This window comes from Harpegnathos saltator, unplaced genomic scaffold (assembly GCF_003227715.2).
Source record: "Harpegnathos saltator strain DR-91 unplaced genomic scaffold, Hsal_v8.6 scaffold393, whole genome shotgun sequence".
Taxonomy (NCBI): Eukaryota; Metazoa; Arthropoda; class Insecta; order Hymenoptera; family Formicidae; genus Harpegnathos; species Harpegnathos saltator.
Genome location: NW_020230198.1, coordinates 832196 through 858681, shown reverse-complemented (window position 1 = coordinate 858681; position 26486 = coordinate 832196). Strand labels below are relative to the sequence as shown.

At 37.2% G+C, this 26486-nt stretch overlaps 4 protein-coding genes across 12 annotated transcripts in view; 2 read left to right on the top strand and 2 right to left on the bottom strand.

The window, feature by feature from the left end:
• The window catches only part of LOC105190196 (ankyrin-2), a 32932-nt gene extending 29189 nt beyond the window's left edge, over positions 1-3743 (bottom strand). For 3 of the 4 annotated variants that reach the window (XM_025300964.1, XM_025300965.1, XM_025300966.1), the window contains exon 1: positions 3616-3743. In XM_025300964.1, the coding sequence (XP_025156749.1) occupies positions 3616-3657 (42 nt within the window). In that variant the 5' untranslated portion in view covers positions 3658-3743. Of the gene's footprint in view, positions 1-59; positions 430-3615 lie in introns of those variants that run through there. The other variant, XM_019844505.2, reaches the window with a different exon arrangement.
• The window catches only part of LOC105190212 (putative leucine-rich repeat-containing protein DDB_G0290503), a 48038-nt gene extending 31672 nt beyond the window's left edge, over positions 1-16366 (top strand). For 2 of the 5 annotated variants that reach the window (XM_011152847.2, XM_011152829.1), the window contains exons 2-30: positions 4477-4584; positions 4671-4790; positions 5559-5749; positions 5822-5948; positions 6251-6402; positions 6552-6672; positions 6769-6930; positions 7205-7251; positions 7329-7407; positions 7513-7577; positions 7809-7851; positions 7936-8039; positions 8284-8323; positions 8416-8489; positions 9057-9184; positions 9458-9891; positions 10000-10436; positions 11062-11154; positions 11242-11398; positions 12111-12414; positions 12796-12866; positions 13499-13587; positions 13824-14036; positions 14121-14804; positions 14888-15193; positions 15326-15441; positions 15530-15770; positions 16062-16230; positions 16311-16366. In XM_011152847.2, coding sequence (XP_011151149.1) covers positions 4579-4584; positions 4671-4790; positions 5559-5749; positions 5822-5948; positions 6251-6402; positions 6552-6672; positions 6769-6930; positions 7205-7251; positions 7329-7407; positions 7513-7577; positions 7809-7851; positions 7936-8039; positions 8284-8323; positions 8416-8489; positions 9057-9184; positions 9458-9891; positions 10000-10436; positions 11062-11154; positions 11242-11398; positions 12111-12414; positions 12796-12866; positions 13499-13587; positions 13824-14036; positions 14121-14804; positions 14888-15193; positions 15326-15441; positions 15530-15561 — 4395 coding nt within the window. In that variant the 5' untranslated portion in view covers positions 4477-4578 and the 3' untranslated portion in view covers positions 15562-15770; positions 16062-16230; positions 16311-16366. Of the gene's footprint in view, positions 1-4476; positions 4585-4670; positions 4791-5558; positions 5750-5821; positions 5949-6250; positions 6403-6551; positions 6673-6768; positions 6931-7204; positions 7252-7328; positions 7408-7512; positions 7578-7808; positions 7852-7935; positions 8040-8283; positions 8324-8415; positions 8490-9056; positions 9185-9457; positions 9892-9999; positions 10437-11061; positions 11155-11241; positions 11399-12110; positions 12415-12795; positions 12867-13498; positions 13588-13823; positions 14058-14120; positions 14805-14887; positions 15194-15325; positions 15442-15529; positions 15771-16061; positions 16231-16310 lie in introns of those variants that run through there. The other 3 variants (XM_011152855.1, XM_011152864.1, XM_011152872.2) reach the window with 3 other exon arrangements.
• Positions 16367-16381: 15 nt separating this feature from the next.
• LOC105190373 (Jumonji domain containing 5) lies at positions 16382-19826 on the bottom strand. Its single transcript, XM_011153106.3, has 8 exons — positions 19686-19826; positions 18754-18884; positions 18472-18613; positions 18200-18380; positions 17898-18074; positions 17459-17676; positions 17204-17368; positions 16382-16664 (listed from the first exon to the last, which is right to left on the bottom strand). The coding sequence occupies exons 2-8, from the start codon at positions 18879-18881 to the stop codon at positions 16407-16409; spliced, it is 1269 nt and encodes a 422-aa protein (XP_011151408.1). The 5' UTR covers positions 18882-18884; positions 19686-19826; the 3' UTR covers positions 16382-16406.
• A 490-nt stretch (positions 19827-20316) lies between these two features.
• Positions 20317-25501, top strand: LOC105190176 (serine/arginine repetitive matrix protein 2). 2 transcript variants are annotated; one of them, XM_011152757.3, is made up of 8 exons: positions 20317-20595; positions 20934-21158; positions 21348-21489; positions 21598-23608; positions 23701-23759; positions 23876-23944; positions 24312-24424; positions 25111-25501. In XM_011152757.3, exons 1-8 carry the CDS (start codon positions 20578-20580, stop codon positions 25114-25116), a joined length of 2643 nt encoding a protein of 880 aa, XP_011151059.1. In that variant the 5' UTR covers positions 20317-20577; the 3' UTR covers positions 25117-25501. The 2 variants fall into 2 exon arrangements, with proteins under 2 accessions (XP_011151059.1, XP_011151051.1); XM_011152749.3 differs by having other exon boundaries at positions 24312-25501.
• The last annotated feature ends 985 nt before the right edge of the window (positions 25502-26486 follow it).

The following is a 26486-nucleotide window of genomic DNA, read 5'->3' as shown; positions in this document are numbered from 1 at the left end:
AAAGAAAGAGGGTGCCGGCTTCGAGCCGCTGCCGTGTCGCTTCAACTACGGAACCATACCTGACTGGTGTTGTCGGTGACCATCGTGACTGACGGCAAGACGTCAGGAAACGCAGCCTCTCGTCGACTGCTGTCCGGCAGCGGGCTCGAGGCGACGGTTTCACGCACGCACGCACCCACGCACGCACGCACTCACGCACGCACAGAACGCGAGGCTCTCCTTTCACCTCCTTTCGCCGACCACGCGCGTTACGCCACCATTTGCACGTCACCCGGAAGGGTGCACGGTGGCAACGCCAGGAAGAGAGCGTCGGGCGAAGGCGGCGGTGTAGGAGCCGCCCTGCGCGAACACACGACGGCGCAGAATCGAGCGGCAACGATCACACATAGAGGCAAGAACAACACACTCGGGGGTTGCTGCTCATGCCGGGGGTTGCTCGCGCTCGCACCCTCTCTCCGCGCGCGAGAGGCATGCGCCGTCCGCGTCTCGTCGCCGGCTCCCAGCGCGCCCCTCCGCCCCCGCGACGCGACTCTCACCCCCTCACCCTCTCGCTTTCCCTCCCGCTCCCTCACCTCCACACTACGGCTACGTCGCGCGCCGTTTTAGAGCAGTGAAAATCTTTTTTGCCTCGCATTCATATGCTTCTTTTTGGGAACCTTGGCAGAAGGCTCGCCACTCGCGAGAAAGGTCGGTCGTTTCTCCACGGGACGCATTGCGTTCCATGTATGACGCATCGCCCACGTGCGGCATGTAAATGCGACGGTGCCTCTCCCGGCCTTTTTTGTTATACTCTCGGTTACAATGTGCAATCTGTACGTTTTACAAAGTAATTCCGCTCAGTTCGAGTAAAATTATTGCGGCGGGAGGAACTGATGCGGGGGCTTTCGAAAGAGTTTCGGATGGATCTCCTGCGCGATGTCAGTCTTTCGCGACGCGTAACGATTATTATTCCCAGCATTAATCATTAATGAGCTGCTTCTCGACGAACTTGGGGTCCCTCTATGTGCCTCCCTTAGCGAAAAGTCGATCGGGCGTTCATGTGTGTCGCGTGTATATATATAAACCCTTAAGAGAAGCTAATTATACAATGTTTTAGAGATATCAAAAGATACCCGAGAGACTGATAACACGTTCGAGCGGCTTTTCGGTTCTCGAGTTAAGACGACCTGAGATTACGCTGATACGAAAATATCGAGACACGTCCGAAATATCGAGAATACATCCGGCAGACCACATCGATATTACCTTCGTACGCTGCGCACACCCTCCAAGCTTGATCAAGATCGGAAGGGGAGGGTTCGCGAACCTTACTCGTGGGATATTTCGCCTTCCGTTTTTGGAGGATCGTATCGTGGGACACAGTAAGTCCCTCTTCGTCCTTTCACGGGTTCCCATTTTTGCCCTCTCATTCCCCTGGTCGTCGCGCACGAATCTTTCTCTCCCTCCCTTTCCCTTCCTCCTTCCCTCGTCCTCTCTCTTTCTCTCTCTCTCTCTCTCTCTCTCTCTCTCTCTCTCTCTCTCTCTCTCTCTCTCTCTCTCTCTCTCTCTCTCTCTCTCTCTCTCTCTATCTCACCCTCTCAATCTTTCTTTCTTTCTCCTCCTCCTCTCTCTTTCTCTCTCTCTTTCTTTCTTTCTTTCTTTCTCTATTTCTCTATCTCACCCTCTCAATCTCTCTTTCTCTCTCTCTCTCTCTCTCTCTCTCTCTCTCTCTCTCTCTCTCTCTTGCTCCTCTTCCCTCGCTCACACACCGCCACAGAATGGTTTTATAGAGACACTATAAAGGTACGGTGAGCCCGCCGTCGGGTTTGGATTACCGACGGGGTAGGTGATGAGCTCATAGCTTCGAAGGAACGGAACGCTCACGGAAAAGCACCCCCTTACGCTCCGCGATAGCGCGGCTGCTTCATGCGAAGGGTGCGCTTGTGCCACCGGTAGGCTGATGCATTTCATTCCGCGTCGCCACGTGCAAACAACGCACGCACGCCCGGGGCTATTCTGCTTTCAGTCTCTCTTCAGAAGGCATAAAGGGAACTGACCGAATGTACGCGAGATTGGACCAGAAGATGCTTTCCCTTCCCGACGTGAGCCGTAGCTCGCGCGCACGTAGCTCGGACAATTTTCAGGGTTTCACGAAAGGGGGGAAGCATTCGGAAAGCTATGAGTCAAACCAGAGATAGGGAAACATAAAGCCGGGAATGGGAACGAGGATGAGCGAATGTTAACGAACGTTGATGATGCCAACGCACGAATCGCACGTTTCGTTCGAGGAAAGCCGAACTTCTGCCTTCTCGCTCGTGAAAACCTGAAATTCGGCTTTCCCGGCGGAGACGCATCTGATTCGTTCGTCAATCTTTTGCTTTCGTCTGCGAGAATCATCTCGAAGTAAATCAACGACGAGATAAACTCTTTCAGCTCTCGAGACTCGAGTCTCCGCACGCGAGCGTCCCCCTGAATTCTTCTTATCCAAGGACCCATCGATTGACTGGAGGATCTGTTAAACCGTATCGGGAGCTCCTGCAAGGATGCAAAGCTGCTCGATAAGCAGAGAGAACGGACGCCGCTCGCTCGCCGTGATATTATCCGCTTCCGCAGCGTCGTCGCACGTGATTGTCCTAAATTGCATCTTGAAGGAAACAGCCGGCCGGTCGTCGTTGCATATTGCGATCAATAAAATCTTTAAAGCCCAGCCGCGAACAGAAAGAACGAACGCGTGCATGCATACGCCCGCTCGTGTACTCGCCCCTCTCGATAACAACCTTGCACTCGCGTGACTTCATCCAAGGCCGCGCGACCCCCGAGCCCGCCGCCGCGGCCGCCGCCACTGTCGCCGCCATAGTCGTCGTCGTCGTCGTCTAATTGTCGCACTTTTAATTTCCTCGCGTACCAATCGACCGTGAGATTTCATCGGCGAGGCGGCCGGCAGCGGCCGATAAATTGTCGTCGGCTCGTTATCGATGCCAAGTCGAAGCTCATTGTCAACCTCGCGCCGGGCCCGGGGACGGCGATTCTCCCGCGGCGTACATCGAGCGACACGAGAAAGAGAGAGAGAGAGAGAGAGAGAGAGAGAGAGAAAGAGAGAGAGAGAGAGAGAGAGAGAGAGAGAAAGAGAGAGAGAGAGAACAATGTTCTCCTCCGAAAGCCGTCTGACAGATCCTCCTAAAAATAGCGTCCAGCTATCGCTCATTGGACGGCGTCCAACGCTGCCGCCGCGCAATGGCGAGCGGCTGTGCGAAGCAAGATAGCGAGGCTAACCAGCTGATCCGCTCACCCGGCATTAATCACGCTTATTAATTTCACACAGCGCCTTTCTCTCGCAGGAGCGGCGGGGGCTGATGAATTGATGAAGAGCGATCTCGCCGGTTGCACCCATCGCATTCGTTGGAGTGGGTCTTTCGTGGGTCCGATCGGGATCGGTCATACGCAGCTGATCGCAAGCTGATCGTCGTTGGTGCGAGAGAGCGACTTGCAGACTGTTTTGCACGACGACGAGCCGTGCCGGCGAAAGACCCGTTCGTCAGGGCTTCGCAGGCAGTTCCATACGCGCGGCTAGGATTTCGGGCCAGCGGGGGTGTCGTGTTACAGGGGCGATGGTTATTAATTGGCGCACGCTTTTACCTGGAGCCTAATGATCGGTGGCAACGCGTCCTCTTTCGTCATTACTAAATAATAAACTGTGTACTCCCTTTGACAAGCTCCCTATGTGTGCAGCGCTTACGCGCTGTGTAAGCACCATGCTGAAGACGTAGACCGCCGGGTATTAATAGAGTCCTATGTTATTTCCGTTAAGCTCCCGCGCTTTCGTTAAGCGGTCGCGGCCGCCGTTCGCGTTGAGTTCGACAGCGACCAATTAATTGAACCGGACCGCTTGTCAATTTTTACGTTCGTCATCATTCATGATATCCCCGTTGCGAATTGTCTTGTTTGTAAGGCGCGTTTTTCCTGTTTCGTTTTGTTCTCTCCGCTGTTCTTGTCTCTCTTATGTTGCTCTTCTTTCTCTGTTCATCTCCTCCCGCGAATAAATGATGGTTAAAGAGCGTGAATGCGTGAAGTATCGTATAAATTTAGGACGATATCTACGTTCGCATAGATAAAGAGAGAAACGTCGGGATCTCTGCAGAGATTACTCTCGCGACTGATAATCTCCGTCGTTTTCACAGCCATCGCTGTATCTCGACGGTATAACTGCAGGCGGCGACGCGCGTCCACGACGGTGTATTCGATATTCTAACTGCAGTACCTCGTACAATCTGTCTCTGTCGGAGTCTCTAGATAGAGCCTTCGAATCGATTTCTAAACGACGACGCGATAAAACGGCATTTTACCTGACCGGAATCTGCTATTCCGACACGTGGGTCGAATTTGCGGGAGCTCTCGCTCTTCAGCTCTTCAGCGTTGAAAAGACACGCCTTTCGACGAAAAATTTGCTCGTAAAATGGGCAACTCCAATTTATGTACGATGAATCTAATTCTCCCCAGGTGGACAACCTTTTGACACAGCACTGACCAGCGAACAGCGGATTTTTTATTTTATCTATACGTTGCTGCTTTATAGATTTTACGTTAGGACGATACAACAATATGACGGTAAATCACGTTCGATAATTTTACGTGGTTTCTTTTGGCGTCATTCTTATTATTATAGCTAAACGAAAATATTGTGCTTTTGTCAGGACTTACAATCTTCTATAAAAGAAGCAGCGTCATTATATAGACAGAAAAAATATGGAGAGGCGAGCGCGATATACAGGAAGTGTATCAATGAAATGACAGACGAACAAACTACAAAAGAGGTAGATTGTACTTTCAACTTTCAACACGTCCGGACTGATTTTACGCGATTTGTTGTTTACGTCGCGTGGGCCACCATTGCCCCGCGCTATTATGAGTTAAATTTGACTTCTGAAATAACATGTGTCTTATAATTAATAATTAATAAAAGTATTTCGTGATTGTGTTTCGTCGTACAACAAAAATATGATGCAGCCTGAATGGTAAGTTCCATACTCGAATCGCAAGCTTCATAGAGTTATGAAATGTATATCGTGATGCGATCCTTCTTAAGGATCGTGACGAATGAGGTATGTCACGTCACAATTTTACAAACGCGACTTCATATCACTAACTCAATTTTTAATGTATTTAATTCTTGATTTTTAATGTAATTTTTAATTTATTTTAATTTTAATCCTTTTATATTTTAATAATTAAAAAATTTTAATAAATTAATAATTTTAATTTGTAATGCAATTTTAAATTGTATGCGATTTTTGCAATTGCAAGTGCGATTCTGAGCAGCATATGGTTCTAAATTGCCGGGGCGATTTTGCGATAAAAGTCCAATTGCATGTCGCGTTGCGATTTAAGAAAAAAAAAACATCGCACTGCTTGCGATATATCGCAAAAATCGCATTTTTCTAGCTACAGGTAGTCGACGTGACGTGGAACAAATTAACGACAAAGGTCGATCACTCGTCACGATCAATATTTTAATACTCGCCATATGAAACCGTGGCTGATGAAATCTGCACTGTCGAGTGTGTCCATTCTTGAATTTTTAGGCTACATTTACTGAGAAGCTGACCCAGCGAGAACTGCTGGAATACATGCTGTGCCTCTGCTTGTTAGAATCAAAGGAGTTTGATGATTGGTGGGAAGCGTTCAAACATCTATATAAAGTGAAGACTACTTACGAATGCAAGTTCCCTGCAATTTATTATGCCTTAACGAGGACATATTTAAAATTCTACAGGTATGGCTATTCGCGAGCAGCGGGCGCGTGCAACACGGCACAGCTGTAGAATAACACACACGCTACTTGTAGATTTTCGTTGGTGAAAATAATGATTGATGAAGGTCTGGCTGTATTGGAAGCTGGAACATTATTTGCCGATTATCATATACCAGAGACGAATATTATTATTGATGAGAATACGAAAAAAGGTTTATACGTACGTATTCTGTTGCATTTACGTTTTCATTACATTTACGTGTTCATTATCGAACGTAGAAAAAGTGAAAATCACTGAGATCACGGCGAGTTGTCGCAGAGTGTAAAAACGAATGGCTGCTCGTTTATATCACGAAAGAAAAAAGAAAACGAAAATAGGGTGCATTTGATATTACGTACGGCATCGAGACGAACATTAAACTCGCCGGGATCGCGACAGTTTCATGAGATTCTTCCATAGAGATATTTCATCTACAGTCTCGCTTCGAATTCAATTAACATCCGATTGATTCTTTTTATCAGTTCAAACTTACTGATCTGCGAAACAAATGTTCGCAACTTAGTAAACCGGATGCGTATTGTAACCTGAAATCGATGTGCAAAGATAGTATGACGTTGAAGATGAGCTTCGATATATCAGTATTGGATGAAACAAATAATGCTATATACATTGGGTAATATATTATTATTAAGATAATGTCTAACTAATAATCTTAAGAATAATTATAATGATAACACAAACGTTTTCCGTCGTTGTATCTCGAGCTGCGAGACACATTGTTGAAATAATTTTGGCTTCATACGATCAAAATGCACTTCTCAGGGATCCGACTTCTAAAGGCATGGTTACAGTATTCTGCAGCAGTATCGAACCGTGCATATTACAGTATCATTCGATTTGTTGGAAACACCAAAAGTATCTTTGTAATGTAACAGACGACATGGTAATTAACTGATTTTGGAGAAATTATATTTTATGACGATCTGATATTGTGAATCGATTAACGGTATATATATGTTGTTGACATTTGTCGATTTAGGATATGTTTAACCTCAACTGCTTCACGAAAGATTGCAATAGTAAAAATAATCCAAGTAAAATTATACAAATTGAATTCATCGGACAGAACGGCGAAACTTTAAAAGTTCTCTCGAGTCGCAAACGTAAAAACTCATACGACAATACGGAAGAGGTTGGAGACGTAAGCAAATTTATCTAAAATTTTATATGATATTACATTTATATAATATTTATATATAATATTTATATATTTATATATTTATATATAATATTTATATATTTATATAGTTATATTTATATGGTACAAACTTTGTTTCAAAACTTTGTCATTTTATTAACAAAAACAAAAGAATTTCTCCATATCATTGGATTAAATTACGTCCCTTTATCAATTACATTTTTGGGCATTATGAATATTCAAATAAATTTGCACGGATTTGTTTTCTTCCCTTCAGCTAGTCAGAGAGCACACTCAAGAAGAAATAAGTGAAATGAAACGAGAGTAAGAAGAAATTGAATTTGTCTCTATTAAATATTTATTTTATATAAAATATTGTAATAATGGTGTTTATTTTTCAGAAATGTAACACGTGTACATGTGAAATGTACATATATACCATTGAAAGAGATGGAAAACCTTGATACAGACAAGAAAAGCGTAAGAATTTACCGTATTCAAACGAATCGTTTCATTATTGAATATAGAAGTTAATTATAATTATATTGAATTAATAAAAAATATACTATGTCTCTTGTATTTTAGAAAAAGACTGTTGACAAGAAAAATAAGTGTGAACTATCGACTTCTAACGAAGAGAAAGATATTTTGTAAGATGAAATAAAATTTATTTATCGAGCATTCATTAAATACTCATTTTGTCTATAAAATATAGCAATAATAATGTTAACAATAAATAAGACTATGTCTATAGATATTTATACTACTAACATTGTTCCATATTTTTATACATACATACACATATATATATATATAATACATTCTTTTACAAAAAAAACATGGTTTTTACACATCAATATAAAAAATTTAAATTTTTACAGGAAGTCAATATGTACATCTGTAGCGGACTATATTCAAGAAAACGTAAGAATTTAGTGAATTTATAATCGATTCACTTTATAATCACATATATAAATACATTTATTTTATATCTCTCTCGTATTTCAGGATGAAATTGCCAATGTCGTTCCTATAAAACGGGATACAACAACAGAGTTCTTAGTTGATGATTTATGTACTCTATCCCCTGATGAATGCACCAAGGACGAATCGTAAGACAAAATTAAAAAATTAAAAAGAGTACAAAATGTCTATTTCGTATAAAATATCGGTTGACATTAATTGATATATATCAGACTATGTTCAGCGGATATTCAGCGTTGTTATTAACATATTTTATATTCTTGTACATACACATATGTACAATATATTTTTATATACATATACTAATATATTTTTCGAAAATGTAGTTCTTACACACACATATATATATTATAGAAATTTGAATTTTTATAGATATGCGATATGCGAATCTTCTTTTACTTCTGAAACGAAAGTAAGAGCTCATCTAATTCAATTGCAGCTATTTATAATTCATTATTCATTCCTTCACAAATATATTAAATGTCCGTGCTCTTTACATTTTAGGCTAGTGACATAAAATACGATCGCGCAATCGATCTCGAGAAAGAAATCAAATCTTATAAGATTGAGAAACAGATGTAAGATAACATCACATCTATTCGTAGAATATCTATTTTATCCAAGATATTGTAAAATAGTAATAAATATTAATAATATATAAAGAGAAATGTACTTGCAGATATTGAGCATCATTACTAATACTAATTATATGACGCAACATGTACGTTCGCTTTTGTGCAGGTAGAACTCATAAAACTAAAGGAACAAGTCTATAGCATTTTTCAAACAACTATGGTAATATAATTTTTTAGATGTAAATTTGTAAATAAATGCGCATAGGATGAATTCAACGAGCTCAACAAGTGGGACGAGCTCTTTAGGTGTAGTCTCATCTAGGACGTCTGAATCTATTGACAATCTTGACAACGATGCATAATGCTGGACGACGGAAGTGTGCTTTCCAACATTACAAGATTGCATTTTACTTATATCTCAAAAATTACTATGTTTGTTTGCAAAATGCTGTAGAATTATTCAATTTAATGAGCTCTATTCGCACACAAACGGTGATCATACGTGTTGCGCCAAACGTCTTGCATATATACATATAATTGTTATTAATATGTATGCATATATTTATATAGTTCACCTGATTGTTTTGCGAGATTTAATATAAGCCCAACGAAGAGCTTGAGCCCAGTAAAGAGTAATAATGACAAAAGCCCTGACCAACATTCAACCAAGTTATCGCAATCCAAATCTCTAAGTGAAAGTGAGTTTTCTTTTACGTATATAAATATCGTATCAAAATATGTGCGCCTTTTATCTTCGTGAATTACTCGATATATCGCAATTGTACGGCACATTGTATACTACTTTCATTTTATTTATTAATTATGATGCTCGTAGTTGTGTGTATTTTTAATTATACACGCGCTATGTAAATATGTGCGGATATCTACAAAAGCGTGACAGTCTTACATTTCGACTCATTTTGTTTCTGAGTAAAAAGATATCTAAAGTGAATTCATATTCACTATTTAAGAAGCGTTCGTCAAAGTGGGCCAAATAAAGAAGAACGTTGAGAAATGGACGCCAAGTATTTTTAAACGTAGCAACAGTATGGACAACGGTGAAAAGAAAACTTTTACTTCCTCAAAGAAAATGGGTGCAGTGGATGGCTTGCCAGAAGTTGCCTCCCCAACAGTTAAGAGAAGAATATTGTTCGAGGATTGTGCAAATGACGAATATGTAGAAAATAAAAATGATACAGCTGTTAAATCGCACCATCATAAGGCAAATGAATACGTAATTGTGGATAGCAATAAGCTTGAGGATGGCAGTAAGTTTGAAGATGGCAGTAAGCTTGAAAATGCCAATACGAAAAAAGCGTCGTTGATAAACATATGTAAAATCTTAACTGACAAGAAAAAACCTGATAAAAGAATCAAGAGGCGTCTAACTTGGCCAGAATTAAAAGTAAATTTATATTCATTAATATCTTTTATCTCTCTATTTATTATACGGTAACAATTTATAAATAATTACAAAATAATTTATAAAATTTATGTACATATTGTTTTGTAGTCATGCAGTCAGTGTGTATCTGTAGAAAAAGATTATTCCATACTGCAATCGAAGTTAGAAGATATCAATGAGAAGAAATTAAAAGACAGAAAATGTTGTGAGCATGAATCATTGATTCCGTATCTTAGCAGCGAAATAGACGATCTCAAGAAAGCGCTTACCACACTGAAGGAGCAGTTCGGAACAAAAGATCCTGTTATAGAGCATAAAATAATGAAATCGTCGTTGGAGGAATATAGAAATTTAATCTTAGAGTCTGTGGTAGATAATAAAAACATATTAATGACGCACTATAAAGCCGTATTAGAATGCGAGAAGAAGGAAATTATTAAGGAGAAGGACGCAATAATACACAAACATGAAATGAAAAACATTGAGTTGAGTAAAGAATTAGAAATGAATAAGAAGGAGTTAGATTATGTCAAGACGCAATTAGAGTAAGTGAAGTAATCGTTTATATATTATTTCGCCGTAATCTTCGCGAACTATACATTATCATAAAATCCATTACAAAAAAAATCTAATTAAGGGAGAGTTACCTTTTAAAAGTATTGTACTTTTACTTATTATCCATCATGGAAGATAATTCATCACCGTTATCGTTATCGTTACCGTTATCGTGTTTGTTGCTTTTTCATCTCTTTGTTTCCATTTCCGATCACTTCTTTTTGACGGATCTCAGAATTGATGCCATTGCTACACGAATATGTCAATGACTAATGCATGTTAATATCTAAATAATTTCTATTGTCCTTCCATTGTGATATATCTCGCAATTATTATTTTTCCCACAACATACATACGCACGCACACGCACGGAAACTTTGGCGATATGCGTCTTTTACATGTCCAATTTAATGATAAAAATCGACGATTATATTCACTATTCAATAATTGTAATGTAATTACGTCGCCATTAATTAATTATCAACGAAAAGGGAATAAGATTTATTAAGTTGTTATTGAAAAAGTAGCTTGTGACGGTAACGGAGTTTCAATTTATAACGTGTTACTCTCTCCCTAATATTGCTGAAAACAGCACAGAGTATTTATTTTTCGCAGATCCACGTCTAAGGCCTTTTTTGACTTCAAAAAACAAATACTTGAGAAACGCTTGTTTAACTTCTACGATAGTAGTATTGCCATAATACGGAGGTACGTTTATACGAATATTGCCGTTAATTAATGCTAATATAATAGACAGATTATTTTAGCATTTAATGTTTCTCACGTTCCTTACAGGACTGCATATTTCTACGATACTGCAATTAATCTAATGGAAAGAATGCAGAAGGTATTTAAAATGACTATTGGGGAAAATTTGATATATGGGATGGACCAGATGACATCTTGGTGCGATAATGTCTTCTATTTACAAAATGAGATTAAAAATTGTGAGGTATGCTACGCAGTTCGTTTCATCTTATAAAATCATTTTATGATATGATAGTGATAAAAAGAGACACACATTGATATTTTTGATAATAATAGTAATGATAAAATTTCAATAATAAATTTGAATTTAATAAACTTCAGTTGACAGTCAAATTAATATCTTGGCAGTGATAAAGCAGTTGAATACACGTAGATACATGTACACATATATATATATATATATACGTACGCATGTATACGGAGAAAAAAGATTGATTGAATTTTGAATTCAACACAATTGATCGCATGTACGAATCAAGCCCGTTTTGATTGAAAGAAACAAGATCTCTGGTTATTATAAGCCAATTTCGGTTATATGAAATTTCGTTTCCTTTAACCAAAACGCGTTTGGTTTCTTCATTACAATGAACGTTGCAACGTTATAACGTTAATCCAAACAGTTTTTTTCTGTGTATGTATACAAGATATCGAGTAATAAATAATCACTCCCTTTCTGCCATTAATAACTCGATAATTATTGCGAATCTCTGCGAAAATGGTATGGGACGTTTATGTTTGTCTTAAACCAATCTACCTTCACATTTCGGGTTGGTAGCTAATTACCGGACACCCTGTATATCTATCTCGCCTAAAACTTTTTCACTGGATATCATAAACGTTTACCTATGTTAACCTAATAGAACTTGCACAAAATGTTCAATGTCAATAATTTGTAGGTACTGTACCAAAAAGTAAAGAAAAATCTAGACAGCGAAGAATACATTCGTGATAATAATGACATATTATGGGTAAAATACAAGTTACCTCTGTATTCTACACACATTATGGCTTCATATGTGGAGAATGCATTTTTGGAATATTACAACAAAATAACAGAAAAATGGTGCCAAGATATATCATGTACTCCGCAAGGCGTGCTATCGGACCAAGCTAGTTTGGAAGCCTGTTCATCTATTTACAATGATGATTCTAAAATGGAAGACCATTATTATGTCGACATTGACTCATATAGCACAAGCGGTAAAATGACTACATAAATATAATAGTATATTTTACATTAAATTTTTTGCTGAAAGCAAAAAAGTAAAAAAGAGCAACTTTTCCCTTGTTCTTGATAAATATTATTTAGATATCTTGAGATATTTTCTTAGTTATTTTTTTCTTCTAGTCATTATACAAATGGCATAGACTTCCGTTAGAACGTTAGATAATGTTTAATAATATTTCGTAATAATATTAATTAAATTCACATTATTATTTTTATATAGAAGCGAACAAATAACATGTCACGGTCGTACAGATACATCATACAGATAATTACACGACAAACAGTCCAAATACGTCTCTCTGTATGTGTTAATCTAGATCTGATATGTAATAAATCTAAATTATTTTCTTCAGAAGCAAAGAAGGAGAACAGTCTTACCGTATCTAGGCAACAGAATGCAAATGAAGCAAATAACAATAGTTCAGTAAGCCAAAAGTGTTATTTATCATAAATATTATTAGCAGCATGCTACTGGATTGATAGTAGATTCGACCAGAATCCTTCCTATAACCATCCCTACCCACATTAAGTTCATGTTGATGATAAAGTCTGTTGGCATGGTATGTCGGCAGACCGAAAAGTCGAGCAAATTTTATATATAGATATTTTGAATCAATTCGATGTGCATTGATTTTTTTTTAATAATTAACTTTAAAATAAATATAAATGAATGATGGAATATATTATTTGTTCAAATCCAAAATATAAAACACATACATGTCGTTTTAGGAACGTTTTATAAATGTTTAACCAAAAAGTTTTACAACTGATTCCTACAAACATTTCTCAAGAGTTAAATGTCCATTTGAAATAATGTTAGATGAAATGTTTCTTTATAAAAAAAAAAAGTTTAAATCTATAATAGAAACAAAAAGTGAAGACGCCATTAACTATACACAATAGCAATACTCTTATCTCCGAGTAGAATTTTAATTTTTACTATGTTGTTTTCAAAATATTGTCAATAATTTTGCCTGAAATTTTCTTAATTATGTATTATTTCGTAAATTCAGTTAATGTTATATTTAAAAAATAAACTTATCTATCTTTTCGCAGTTTAAAAAAACTATGGATAATGTTTCAAGCGTTGAAACCAAACAAGACAAATGTCAAGAAATTGAAAAATCTACCAAACCTAATGAACGGTAAGCTATTAATGTATTAACTTCAATGTTATTAAATGCGATTATTTTATACAGTTATAAGAAACGTTGTAAGAGGAAGAAGTATAAAAAAAAATAAGAAAAATATCTTTGCCGAAAGCGATAAGTATAAGCGGCAAACATTGTGATATGCCTAATAAATATCCGATCAAGGGAGAGGGGAATATATACATAAATGTACACACTTATTAGATTTACATTTATATTTATATTTTTAGGCAAACCGATGATAAAATAAAAATAAATCAAAAGAGTGAAAAGGAAGCAATACTAAACAAGGCTAACGAAGATATTAATAAAGAACTAATTAGAAGTGTGTTGGATGAAAATTATGATACAGAAGTAATTGCAAGTCTGAATAATGATAATTATATTATAAACTATGTTTGCCCTAAGAAAAAGAAGGATTATATCGTTACTGATTGCGAAAAGTAATTACAACGAACATAGTGGTCCGTATGATAAATATCCGCTCGAAAGTATATATGGCACATAGACATAATTTACGTTTTCAGGCAAACTACTGGACGAGTGACGATGAATGAGATGACTTCCACTAGTGATAAGGAACTGATTTTAAATAAGGAAGATAAAGATAGTAGTGAAAGGGTAACAATAGAAGAATCAAGTGGTGGTAACATTGATAAGGCTATGATAACAAATGAGATAAATCGAGCTGTTGATGAAGAACTAATCTTAAATCAGACAAATGAAGTTGGGCAATTCATTTTGTGCGAGTCGAATAAAGATGAAAGTGTAACTGTAAAAGAATCAAGTAGTGGTAACACTGATAAGGCTATGATGACAAATGAAATAAATCGAGCTGTTGATGAAGAACTTATTTTAAATCAGACAAATGAAGTTAGTGAGCAATTAATTTTGTGCGAGTCGAATAAAGATGAAAGGGTAACAGTAAAAGAATCAAGTGATGGTAGCAGTGATAAGGCTATAATGACAAATGAAATAAATCGAGCTATTGATGAAGAACTAATTTTAAATCAGACAAATGAAGTTAGTGAGGAATTAATTTTGTACGAGTTGAATAAAGATAATCATTTGAGAACAAGAAATCCTTCGAGCGAAAGTTTTTACAAATTTGGTAACTTATCAATAGTATATGACGTCGAAGAAATAATTATGAGTGAATTGAATAATGGCTTCAATAATAAGGAAAATGACAATGCTACTGATGTTAGATCGTAAGTACAACGAGTATAGTGTTCTACTAATAATAAATACTCATTTGAGAAAATATGTTTGGATATATTATTTACGCTTTTAGGCAAACTAAGAAGGGAAATAATGTATCTGTTTTAATTGACAGTAAAAATATCTTACGTCACGACATGTCTGATAGTTGGACGCAAACTATGAAACATAAATTCAACACAAATATTAGTACAACAACAATTTATAATAAGAAATATGTACATATGACGCATATAAACTCAGATGACAAATATATATATCAAAATAATAGAAATATAAATATGTTTAATAAGAATGAAAGAAAACACAAAGAGATAGAAATCAACGCGATAAATAATTTGTTATCTGAGATTTTACAAAAATATCCACATTTCACGAGGTACGTATATGGAATGATTATTGTATTGTATACATTTAATAAAGTATAAATTTTAATTTCTATGTTTTTATAAAAATATATTGTGACAGAGATTTTATGCAACTCAATTAATAAAATGTTTTTGATATTTAGTACGGATGCATTTGACGGCATAATGGATTTGTTAGATATGGGTGTTAGGATATCGGAAGTTGATAAAGAAATGTTAATAGATGAGCTATATTATATAATATCAGAAAAAGAGAATTGTATGTTATATTAATGGATATATAATGAAATTTAAACACTGTACTAATAACTTATTACATAATATAAAATCTATTAATATCCCAACAGGCCATTATCAACAAGAAACAAAGCCAAATTAAATAAACAGAAATTTATTTAGATGAGAAATTTATAAAAAGATAATTTCAAAAATTCAAACAACTTTATACCAAAAGGAGTCAATTTAGCAGAAAATAATAAGGAAAATATTAACTCGGAAGCAAGTTGTTGAAGAAAACAAAAAAAGAAAATCTAAAAAAAGAAACTAGCAAATGAACAAGTAATCTGGAAAAAAAACTTCAAGAACAAGGTAATATTTAGTTCGTGAGAAATCGGTCAAAGTAAATGAAGTTTAAAAAGATTTATTTCGGAAAATTAGCTCAAAAATATATATAACAATACAGATAAGAAATTACGTTAACGCAGTTTTCTAAATTAATACACTATTAAATGTGCGCAACTAAATGTATACACAATTAAATCACACATACACGCGTGCGCGCGCGCGCGCGCACACACACACACACACACACACACACACACACACACATTTACGTATGTACATATAGATATATTTTATTACATGTTTTCTTCGTTTTAGGTTTTCAACGTCATTTTTAATTTTTACGCTTTATTTTGCCACTTTACAAAAGAGATCTTGATCGAAATTCCTTGATATTAGAGGAACATTTGGAGAATACATTGTACGCGTTACATGGACGTGAATGTAAATTACATTAAATAAATGTAACGAATATGCGTGGTAATAAGTACGTTATAATTAATTTTAAATATATGATAAAACTGTTACAAATATATTATTATATATATTACAAATATTGATTTATAGGATGGCGAGAAGTATAACTTGTATTACTGGTACAAATATATCACTATAAATCTGTAGATTCCAACTTTGCATACATTTATATACAAAATGATATTATTAACTCCACCAGAAGCTAATTGAAAAACTCGGAGAGAGGGCAGTTACGTGATGCCACCACTTTGGCGGAATATACAACATTTCTCCAGGTTTTAAGTAACACATGAAGCCTTTAGCTTTACGAAAATTTGGCCACTTGTTATAATCTGGATTTATTGGGTCTGTCTGCGCCGTATTGTTTAGTAACTTTGTGGTATACGGATACAGATTGTTTGTTTCGTCCGGATGATATAAAATAATTCTTTTGTAACCGAATACCTGTGAAATATGCACAACTACATTATATGATATTCGAGAGAAATTTAATATAAATTTTAGATACCAGTTTGGAAAAAACTTTTCAGCACTCATATGCACATTCAATTAAGTATAATTATAATCTTAATTTCTGAATGAATTATAATATAAATTAACAATATGCAATAATTTACTCGAAGAAATGCAGGAAACTTTCTTTAAAAATATCTATTTCATATGTATATTACGTATGAAATATATATAATAAAAATATGTGAAGAAATGAATCTTTCTCTTGGTACATATTTTGATCTTTAGTTGCTATGAAATAAAATTGAATATCCAGTGCGATTTATTAATTAATTATAAATAATTTAAAATAGAATACGTATATATATATATATATATATATACATATATACATATACATATATACATATACATATATATGTATATGTATATATGTACACACACACATATATATATATATATATATATTCATATATTCATAAATATTATAATTAATTTATTTAATTTTCATTATAATCATATTTTGGCACCTGAGAGAGCAAATTATTTTTTGGATCATAATGCAAGGGCGATACTGTGCCACTAGGTCCGAACCATGCATTTATATCAGGCGGTTCCATGTCCTGGTCATTATCTTGATTATCCGAAAAACTACAATACTCGGGCACTCCGAAATCTTCTTTTAATTCTGGTATCTGAAAAATTAAAAAAAAAATTTTTTATTACGTTAAAAATGTGTAAGATTGATTAATTTTATTGTGTTGAATTGATTAATTCTGTACCACCTGTTCGAAAAGTTGATGTTGCGCCAAATAACCGACTTGACTATCGCTCATAATAATATGCTTTTGCAAAAATTCCGAGAAACTAACAAGATGTTGCGTCCAATCCTCCTCAGTATAACGGGAACCGATTTCGATCGGTACCATCCGAGATCCAGCGATCTTATTTAGATAATCAGGATTCTTCCATAATGTCAATGCTTTCCAGTGTTTCATGCAACCTAAGGAGATACATAAAAAAATAAGCACTTGATAGTCTTCTTTGAAGATTTTCCGAAAATACGTGTGAAGTATTATCAAATTGTTATGTGAGAGGAAGATATTGGCTTATATTGTTCATAGAAAATAATTTTGAGTTTTTACGTTATGACAGATCGCGATGTATAACACTAATTTATCAATGTATAAATTACAAGAGATTTTATGTAATTTATATTTTTACCTTTCAATACGGCTGGGCATTTCGGCATAAAAACTTCTTTATAAAATGACTCCATCGAAGGCTCCGCATAATGTATTACTTCCGAAAATCCGGGCAAGATTATATCATTAATTTGATCATCGATTGCAATTTCCTTTAAACTTATGCCACTAGATTCGTTCAATGAAAACACATTGTCTAATGAAAAATGGATTATTTTTACAATGTTGTCACTGAATTATTCATATAACTTTAATGTTATATAAAATAATTAATAACTGTATATAATTTTATTGTTGCGTCAATAACATAAAAATCTTTACCAACACAATAGCTGTTCAGCTCTGCAGCAATAGTTGTTAGCAAATTTGGTGTACTGGAAAGAGGCGCGCCTAACAGAATACCTTTGTCAATTTGGTTAATAATATTTTTTAATGCAGCTTTTTTCTCTTTTTCAGTAAAATTCTCAGCATTCACTTCATATTCAAGTTTTAACAGTATTACCTAAATACAGAGTACAATTTCAAGAAAAGTTGAGTTAATCAGTAAAAGTATTTTAAAGACACAAGGCGTAAAGTATGTTAAGTTTTTATACCTTCATAATAATGCATAAAGAATAACAATATCTGTATTCTATAGGGACATCTTTCCAGTAGCCTGAATTCAATGCTTCCCATGTGCGATCTAAACAAGCTTCTATCTTTGTTATTGAAGTGCTTATCCACTTTTCCGATGTTCTTGTGGGAGAAAAGTGTTACATATATTATATAAAACATTTATATGAAATCAAAGGTCTAAATATACATGATCTATAAAGATTCACTATTGATTAATCTCCTCAAATCAGACAAATATTACATAAGAATTTGATATTTACAATTTTTTATCAGATGTATGCAACTCATTGATTATTGATGATACGTATAGTCTTATCTCAACAGGTATATTCTTCAATTCTTCCACTAATAGCTCCCAAGGAATCTTTATTGTAGAAGTACTAGCCATTCTCTGGGAATCATGTAGGTGGTAAAATAATTACACACTATTTTAAGAAAAAGATCTTTTTACTTATAAAAAAATGCTTCTGCTGTATACAGGTTTACTTAAATACGCCCATTGTACGACAACATGATCAGCTAAATAATACAAGATCTTGCCAGTTAGTGAGAAGGTCTTAACTCTGCAAAAACTTTCTACATATACAACAATGCTCTGTGCAAGACATAATACTTTGAAGAAAAATGCTATGATGCATAGGGGAACACAGGTGCCAGGACCATTGCATAAGATAAGTTCTGGGTTTTCTTTCCACAAAATTGGAAGGCAATTCAAAGTAGCCAGCATAGTGGTCCAGATGGACGTGAGATATGACTGTCGTACTTCTCTACTTCTGTAAATATCTATAACTTTATAATCTTCACTATTACTTTCCAGATCTTTGACTTTGTTTGCACTGAGTTTATCTGTCTGTGCACAAATGTATACTCTAGGTGAATAATTTTTAAAATTCAAATGCTTAACGATACGTAGCATCTCAGCTGTGTGTCCACCTGATCCTAATATTATCATCGTCTTAATAGGATGAGATCTTTTTCTGGGCTCATTGCGTTTGATAAATATTAAATAAATTATTCTCACAACTATCAGTATACAACAAGCAAGAACGATACTACAAATAACAAGACACTTTGTGTGCATTTTGCCGTTTATTACCTGAAAAAAGCATTAAAAATAAAGCGTTAAACAAACGGTGATCCAATGTTCTGTCGGGTCAGATAATGTAAATGTTTAGGAAAAAATAATTCTCACCCTAATTTTGCTTCAGCTTACAGTAATTATTTATTATCGCACCAGAAATTACGAATCGCTCAGAAAAATTATCGTATTTGCAATTAATTGTATATTTAAAAAGTTGTCTTAGATTTATGAATTCCTTCGATAGTACGAAGATGGGCTACACGAATAAAAATACTCTTATCCACTATCGCACTCAGATGGGGAATGTTCAAAGAAAATTATAGGGATTTTAGAGACATTCTATTCGACAGCCAATCAACACATCCGTTAATCTAGTCACCCATGACGAACGACATTGGCTGCGTTCAGCAGAACAAAGCGATCAGAGAGCGCTTAGTGATTATTGTCTGTGATTGGAGCATTCTTTTAGATTTTTCATAGGCCCTGAAGTATTTACCAATCAGGAGCGAGATTCAGTGAAAAATCTAGTAATGTTGTCCAACTGTTGAGTCTGCTGAATGCAGCCATTTTGTTCTACTGAACGCGGCCATTGTTATCTCTAGGAAACAGACTTTCCTATTGGACTGTCGGTCGCAGTGTGAATTCTCCGTTGTGACATTAGAGGTTCTTGCTCTAGTTTCTTATCAAATAATTTTTCACAGTCCACGATCATTAGCTCTATATATTCATGTCGCCATTTTTATTTACGTGTGGTAGGGGGTGACGAGTAGAGTAAGCGACTTTCCTTCGAGAGTGCTTTATAATAATCGGCAAATATTGATGTGAAAGAGAAAATGTGTTGATTTTGACTCGCAGTATGCATGTGACGCGTCTCAGCGGTATATGCAACGCGCGGCAGTTTTGCGTGCGCTCAGCGTAAAGACTATTCGCGAAGACGCGAACGGCATAGCCCGCCGTGCCCATCGTGAACAGTGCAGCTCTTCCCAGAACTCTTCTCAATAAAATGGATTATCGCGAAAAGGTAGGTCGTTGTGTCGATAAGATCTGTGCGAGTGCGTAGCACGCGCTACCCGCGATTGAGGTGTCCCTTCATCGACGAAACCTCTATCGAGGAACGACGTAGATACATGTTAAATATGTCGGTGATAAAGCGGTACTGAGATGTGTTCGACAGCATAAGAAACATCTCGACCTAACTATGTGTGTGTGTTCTGTGAAAATTCGTCTTTCTGAGCGCTATTTCTCGTGCTGAAATTGTCAATGTCGCAACAACGCGGCTCTCGTTACTTCTCTTGCGCTGTATGACATATCTTGTATCTCGTGTCAACATGTACTAATGATGTGCTTTCTCACACACAGATGGTTGTAGTTCCTCAAACAAAAATCAAAACCGATGATGACGACGACGAGGATTTGGAAACATTAAGAATGGTAGCACTTCAGTCAATTCGAGCTAAGGACACAGCACGTAACAGACAACCGATATTACCACAAATAACGCAGCCATCTCGTATCCCATACAAAAATCAACGGCCTATAAGAAGGAATTTTCATTACAACAGAACACAACAAAGGCAAAATGGCGTAAGTCTTCTATTTGTATATTTGGATTTCCAAGCAAATATGACTGGTTTTATGTGTAGGTATTAATATAACAATGTTTGTTGTGCTTGTGCTTCGTAATGTTCAAATTGTATACACATATTTGATGAAATATAGCCTACAGTAATATTTGTGGAACATCTAATCTTAATTTAATGTTTCTATTTACAGAATGTATATTATCAGAGCCCTCGTAATCCAAACCTTATAGCAATAGTTCCTGTAGATGAACCTTCACCACTCCAACAAATTGGAACAGTTTGCCCTGTCAATGTAGAAAAGACTGAGTCAAAAGTAGAACCATGCCCTCAAGGTGAGTTTTCTGTATTTTCATTAGAACATAAAATTGATTATCGATAATAATGACTTTATGCATGTTTCCCGTTATATGAGTTTAACAATTATACAATTGTATTTTCAGAAATATCAAAATTTCATCGTTTCAAAGACAATGGAAGTGCTTCTGAAGATGAAGATACGAAGGAGTCGAAAAACACTGCAAAACTGTCTGTAAAGACAGAAGTTACAGCAAAGGAGGAACCGACAGAGGCTTTGGTAGAGACAGAGACTCAAGAAGAGGTTACAGAGACTTCGCAGAAGAACGGAGAAGACCAGGAGGAAGACGGTAATGATGACGACGACGATATACTTCTAATGGCTGACCTCGAAGAAGAAGACAGTCTGGAACGTTTGATGGATGAGATGGAGCGAGAAATGAATGTGGGCAAACCGTTAGAGAAGAAAGAGAAGAAATCGAGCAAAGGTGAAGGAAAGAACTTGACGAGGCACGAGGAGAACAGTAAAGCCACCGAGAAGCCACCACAAAGAACAAAATCGGACGAGAGCTGTTCCGGCAAAAAGGATAGGAACAACGTCACGACCGCTTCGTCCTTAACCACAGTCAAGAGCGAGAGAAGATCGGTCTCGCCGCATATAGTGACCCGCGTGAATCAGAAGCGCAGATCATTGTCGCCGAGGTCACGACCGCGCAAGAAGTCACCAAGAAGATCGCCTAGAAGATCCCCGCCGAGACAATCGAGGAGATCACCGAGAGAATTGATGAGGTACCGATCACCGCGAAGATCTCCGTCGCGATACTCGCCGCGACCCAGATCGCCCAAACTTTCGCCACGCAGGTCCCCGAATCGTACGTTGTCCACGAAAAGATCACCCCTGAGGAAGCTGTCCCCGAGAGGCAGATCACCTAAGCTCTCCTCGCGCTCCCGGTCGCCACGGCCGCTGAGATCGAGATCGCCGAGAAGATTGTCACGCTCCAAATCGCCACGGCCACGCACGCCGAAAGTTCGCTCGCGTTCCAGATCGCCGCGACTGTCGAGATCGCGGACGCCGAGGTCTTCGCCTCTGAGGCTATCGCCGCCACTGCACCGATCGCCCAAGTCCAAGTCCCCCAGGTCACCTTCCAGGAGAACGCCTCCGCGAAGATTACCGTCCAGGTCTAGGTCGCCCGGTCTATCGCCTCTTCGTAGAGGATCATCGCGCTTGCAGTCACCCAAAGTATCGCCACGCAGGACTCCACGCAGGTCTCCGTGGTCCTCCCCGAGAAATTCGCCGCGGCTACCTTCGCCTAGGCGCAGACGGTCCCCGAAGTGGTCGCCGAAAGAATTACCTAGGAAGCACGGACCGCGTTCGGCCACTCCGGACAATCCGGCCAGCTTGTATGCGAGAGAACCATCGCCGAGCTTCAAAAGCGCAACGACACCGGAGATGGCACGGCTGAAGTCTAAACAGAAGGATGAGCAGCCATATGAGAAACCGGTGACAACGATGGAGACGGCGAAGGAGCCCGTGGATGTGATCAACGACCCTGTGCTCGAAGCGAGAAGGAAGAAGTTTGAGTCCACGCGGCCTATCGATCCGGTGAACGCCAACAAAAAGATCAAATTATGCAAGAAACACACGGCGACCAAGATAGAGACCTCGGAAACAATAGAGATTCAGTTGGGCGGAATGAGGAAGATCAACAAGTCGTCGGACGAATATGATATCCAGGAGGTAGATCTGTGTCTGGAAACCAGTTACGAGTTCGAGGAGCTTGAAGGAGCGGACGATGCGTCTTCGGGCGCCATTACGAGCTCCATAAATACGTGTATAGATGTGGAGCCGCAAAAAGCGGAGGAGAAGCCGCCGAAGAAGAGGAAGAAGCGCGACAAGGAGTTGTATCAAGTGGGGAAGCTGAAGAGCGAACTGCCACTTTCCGAGCGCATCGGCAAGGAGAAGTGCAAGAAGCGCAAAGAGATCGTCTCCGACGGCCCGAGCGAGGACGTCGACGCTATATTCGAGGACCTGGCGATAGACGAGGAGGGAGACTTGCGAGCAGAGCTCAGCAGGAGGCGCGCTGAGAGATTGAATAGAACAGTTCCCATTCAGTCCGCTAGATTAGTGCAGTCGGCCTTTAAAGGCGTCGTCAACGAGTGAGTATGAACAAAGCGTTTAGCATAGCACCTTTGTCGTCTTCTCGCAACGGTCTCGCTTAATTTCTTTCTTTCCGTGTTTTTTCCCGCAGAGTTGTGAAGAATAATGCCAAGGCCAATCAGAGGCATGTCATTAATACTGACGAGAAAAGTAAGCAGTAGATTTATAATGAAGAGATAATTTTTTTTACGTTTGACTGCGTATTCATGTCCCTCTTCCCGTCTATGCAAATTCTTTCCTGACGATCGATGCGTCTTTCTTTACAGCAAATCAAAAAGAAGTCCGACGAGTTACAGTTCTACATCGATCTGTATCTGAGTTACATGATTCTGAAGGTAATTGCATCTTTAAATATAGTACATGACAGAGAGAGTTGCAAAGTTTAGATTCGCAGCATCGTTAGCGATTTGAAACGTCTTGTGTTTTTCTTTTTCAGACAAAATTTATTATTTCTACCTTATCTATCAACAATATCTTATTACCTTGTTCTGTACATCGTCATTTTGTTGCGCACACGTATAAAAAAAATATTTGGGTGAATGTGAAAGTTTTGATAGATTTCGTGATAGAAAGCTGTGTGAAGAAATTCATCAAAACTTGCACTCACCCAATAATTCGTATCGAGGGAACGCGAAGAAAGACGATCGCACAAAAAAGCGCTTTACCTTACAATAACATCATTGTGTTCTTTCAACTTCACAGATGAGACCACTCTTGATTCCAAAGTGCCGGTGCGTTTTCGGCTCGGTCTCAACAAACAAGAATCCAGGGAATCCAAGGTTACTCGAAAAGCACCCAAAAGACAGGGTCGTAAGGTAAAGCACAAAAATCATATGTCTCTAAAAGATCCTGAGCATATTTTGTAGTGTACATTATGCCTTTATAGGTGTCATTCTTTATAATTATATTTATAAGTAGTGTGTGTGATAAATCTTCGTCCACTGAGTTCAATTGCCACCTTTATAACACCGAGTCACGGCAAATTTCCGAACTAGCAAGTAACGAGATCCTCGAGTTATTGCGCGATATCTCATCGGAACGATGATCAACCGTTTTAATCACACTCGCTTCACAAATATCTAACCATTACTCGCAACGCGTTTATTTAGGCAGAAGTATCGCATGTCGATAGAAGTCAAATTTTATTGTCTCGCAGAGAACGTTTTCGTCAGTCGGACGAAAATATTATGATCAAAATACGACAATTTATGTCAGTCCAGATCGATCAACCACATGAAACGGAGTATGTGCCTTTTCAAACAATGGTCAGACTTCATATTCGATAACCGGCAATTACATTACATTTCATCAGGAGCATGTTAGTGCATTGTTGTTTTCGCGTAACTTAGATGCCGATAACAATACTAAATTTAGCTGCAGAAACACAAACATTATGCAGGAAAAAACGTAGAATCTTGCCTATAAATCTTGTAGCATCGCATAACTCCATTGAACATTGAACGGCTCGGTGAAAAATAAAAGTGATCTGTTTTTTGTTTAGGAATAATATAAATCCGCGTTCATCCGATCGCGATATTTGTACGAAGAAAGAGAGAAAGAGAGAGAAAGTAGCGGTTCATCTTACCTCATTAGGTTGTCGACGTAGGAAGATGAGCTCTTTGAAAGGCTTATTTCGTGTCATTTGTAAATCATACAAGCGGTGACTTTTTTTTTCAATTATAAAAAGATCTACAATAATGATACTAATAATACACTAGAGGACAATATCCAAAATTTTCGATACTTTGCGATCTAAATGTACCCAGTTATTTATTGTTAAGTATATTGCTTAGGTAGTTGGTTACGTGTGATTGTATTAAATCATATGTTGAAGAGAATGTGTACATAATTTACTTTGATCGCTCACTCAAATAAACAGGTATAATTGATAATCCCAAAGCTACCTTTTGCAGAACCTAAGCATATTTTACATGAAGGTAGTCACACACAAATCTATATGTACCTTAATTGTACATAACGCTTAAATATCGATCAACAATCGAGAACAGAGTAGTGTATATATATATATATATACACACATACATATACATACATATACATATACATGTATACATATTGTAAATTTTCAATTAACGATATGTCGTGGCACCAAATAACTTGTACAAAATATCACATATTTAGCAGCAGCAGATGCAACTTTGTTAACATTTATTTGCTACGTGAGATGTACTTTAAACGAAACGAACTGAGAAACAAAGTTTCCGAAACCTGGTCGATAATGTTTTTTAAATGGATAATATATATTATACTTTATGTACATATATCTATATATGTGCCGTCGGTAAAAAACGGCTGAATTGAAGGAGAAGAGGAAATACACACACAGAGAGAAAGAGAGAGAGAGAGAGAGAGAGAGAGAGAGAGAGAGAGAGAGAGAGAGAGAGAAAGAGAGAGGGAGTTAATCGCAATAATGCATCGAATAATTAACGGTAGAACCGTCTAATCTGGATATTTTACGTTAATGTGTGCTGCATTTACCAACACTTTAAGAGATGTGTCGTTCATCAAAATTGTACGAAACACACATGTGTGTGCGTGTGTATGTGTTTATTTTATATGTTCGGCGACAGATTATTGCGAATTCTATTGTGAGATTATATGTATATGTGTATGTGTATATATATTTATATATATACACACATATATATGTGTGTACACACACACACACACACACACACACACACACACACACACACACACACACACACACACACACACACATACACACACACACACATATACATATATATATACACATATATATATATATATACACACATATATACAATATATATATATACATATATTTTTATTGCACCTTCCGCGAGGGTGGTTATATTCTATTTCATCTATTTT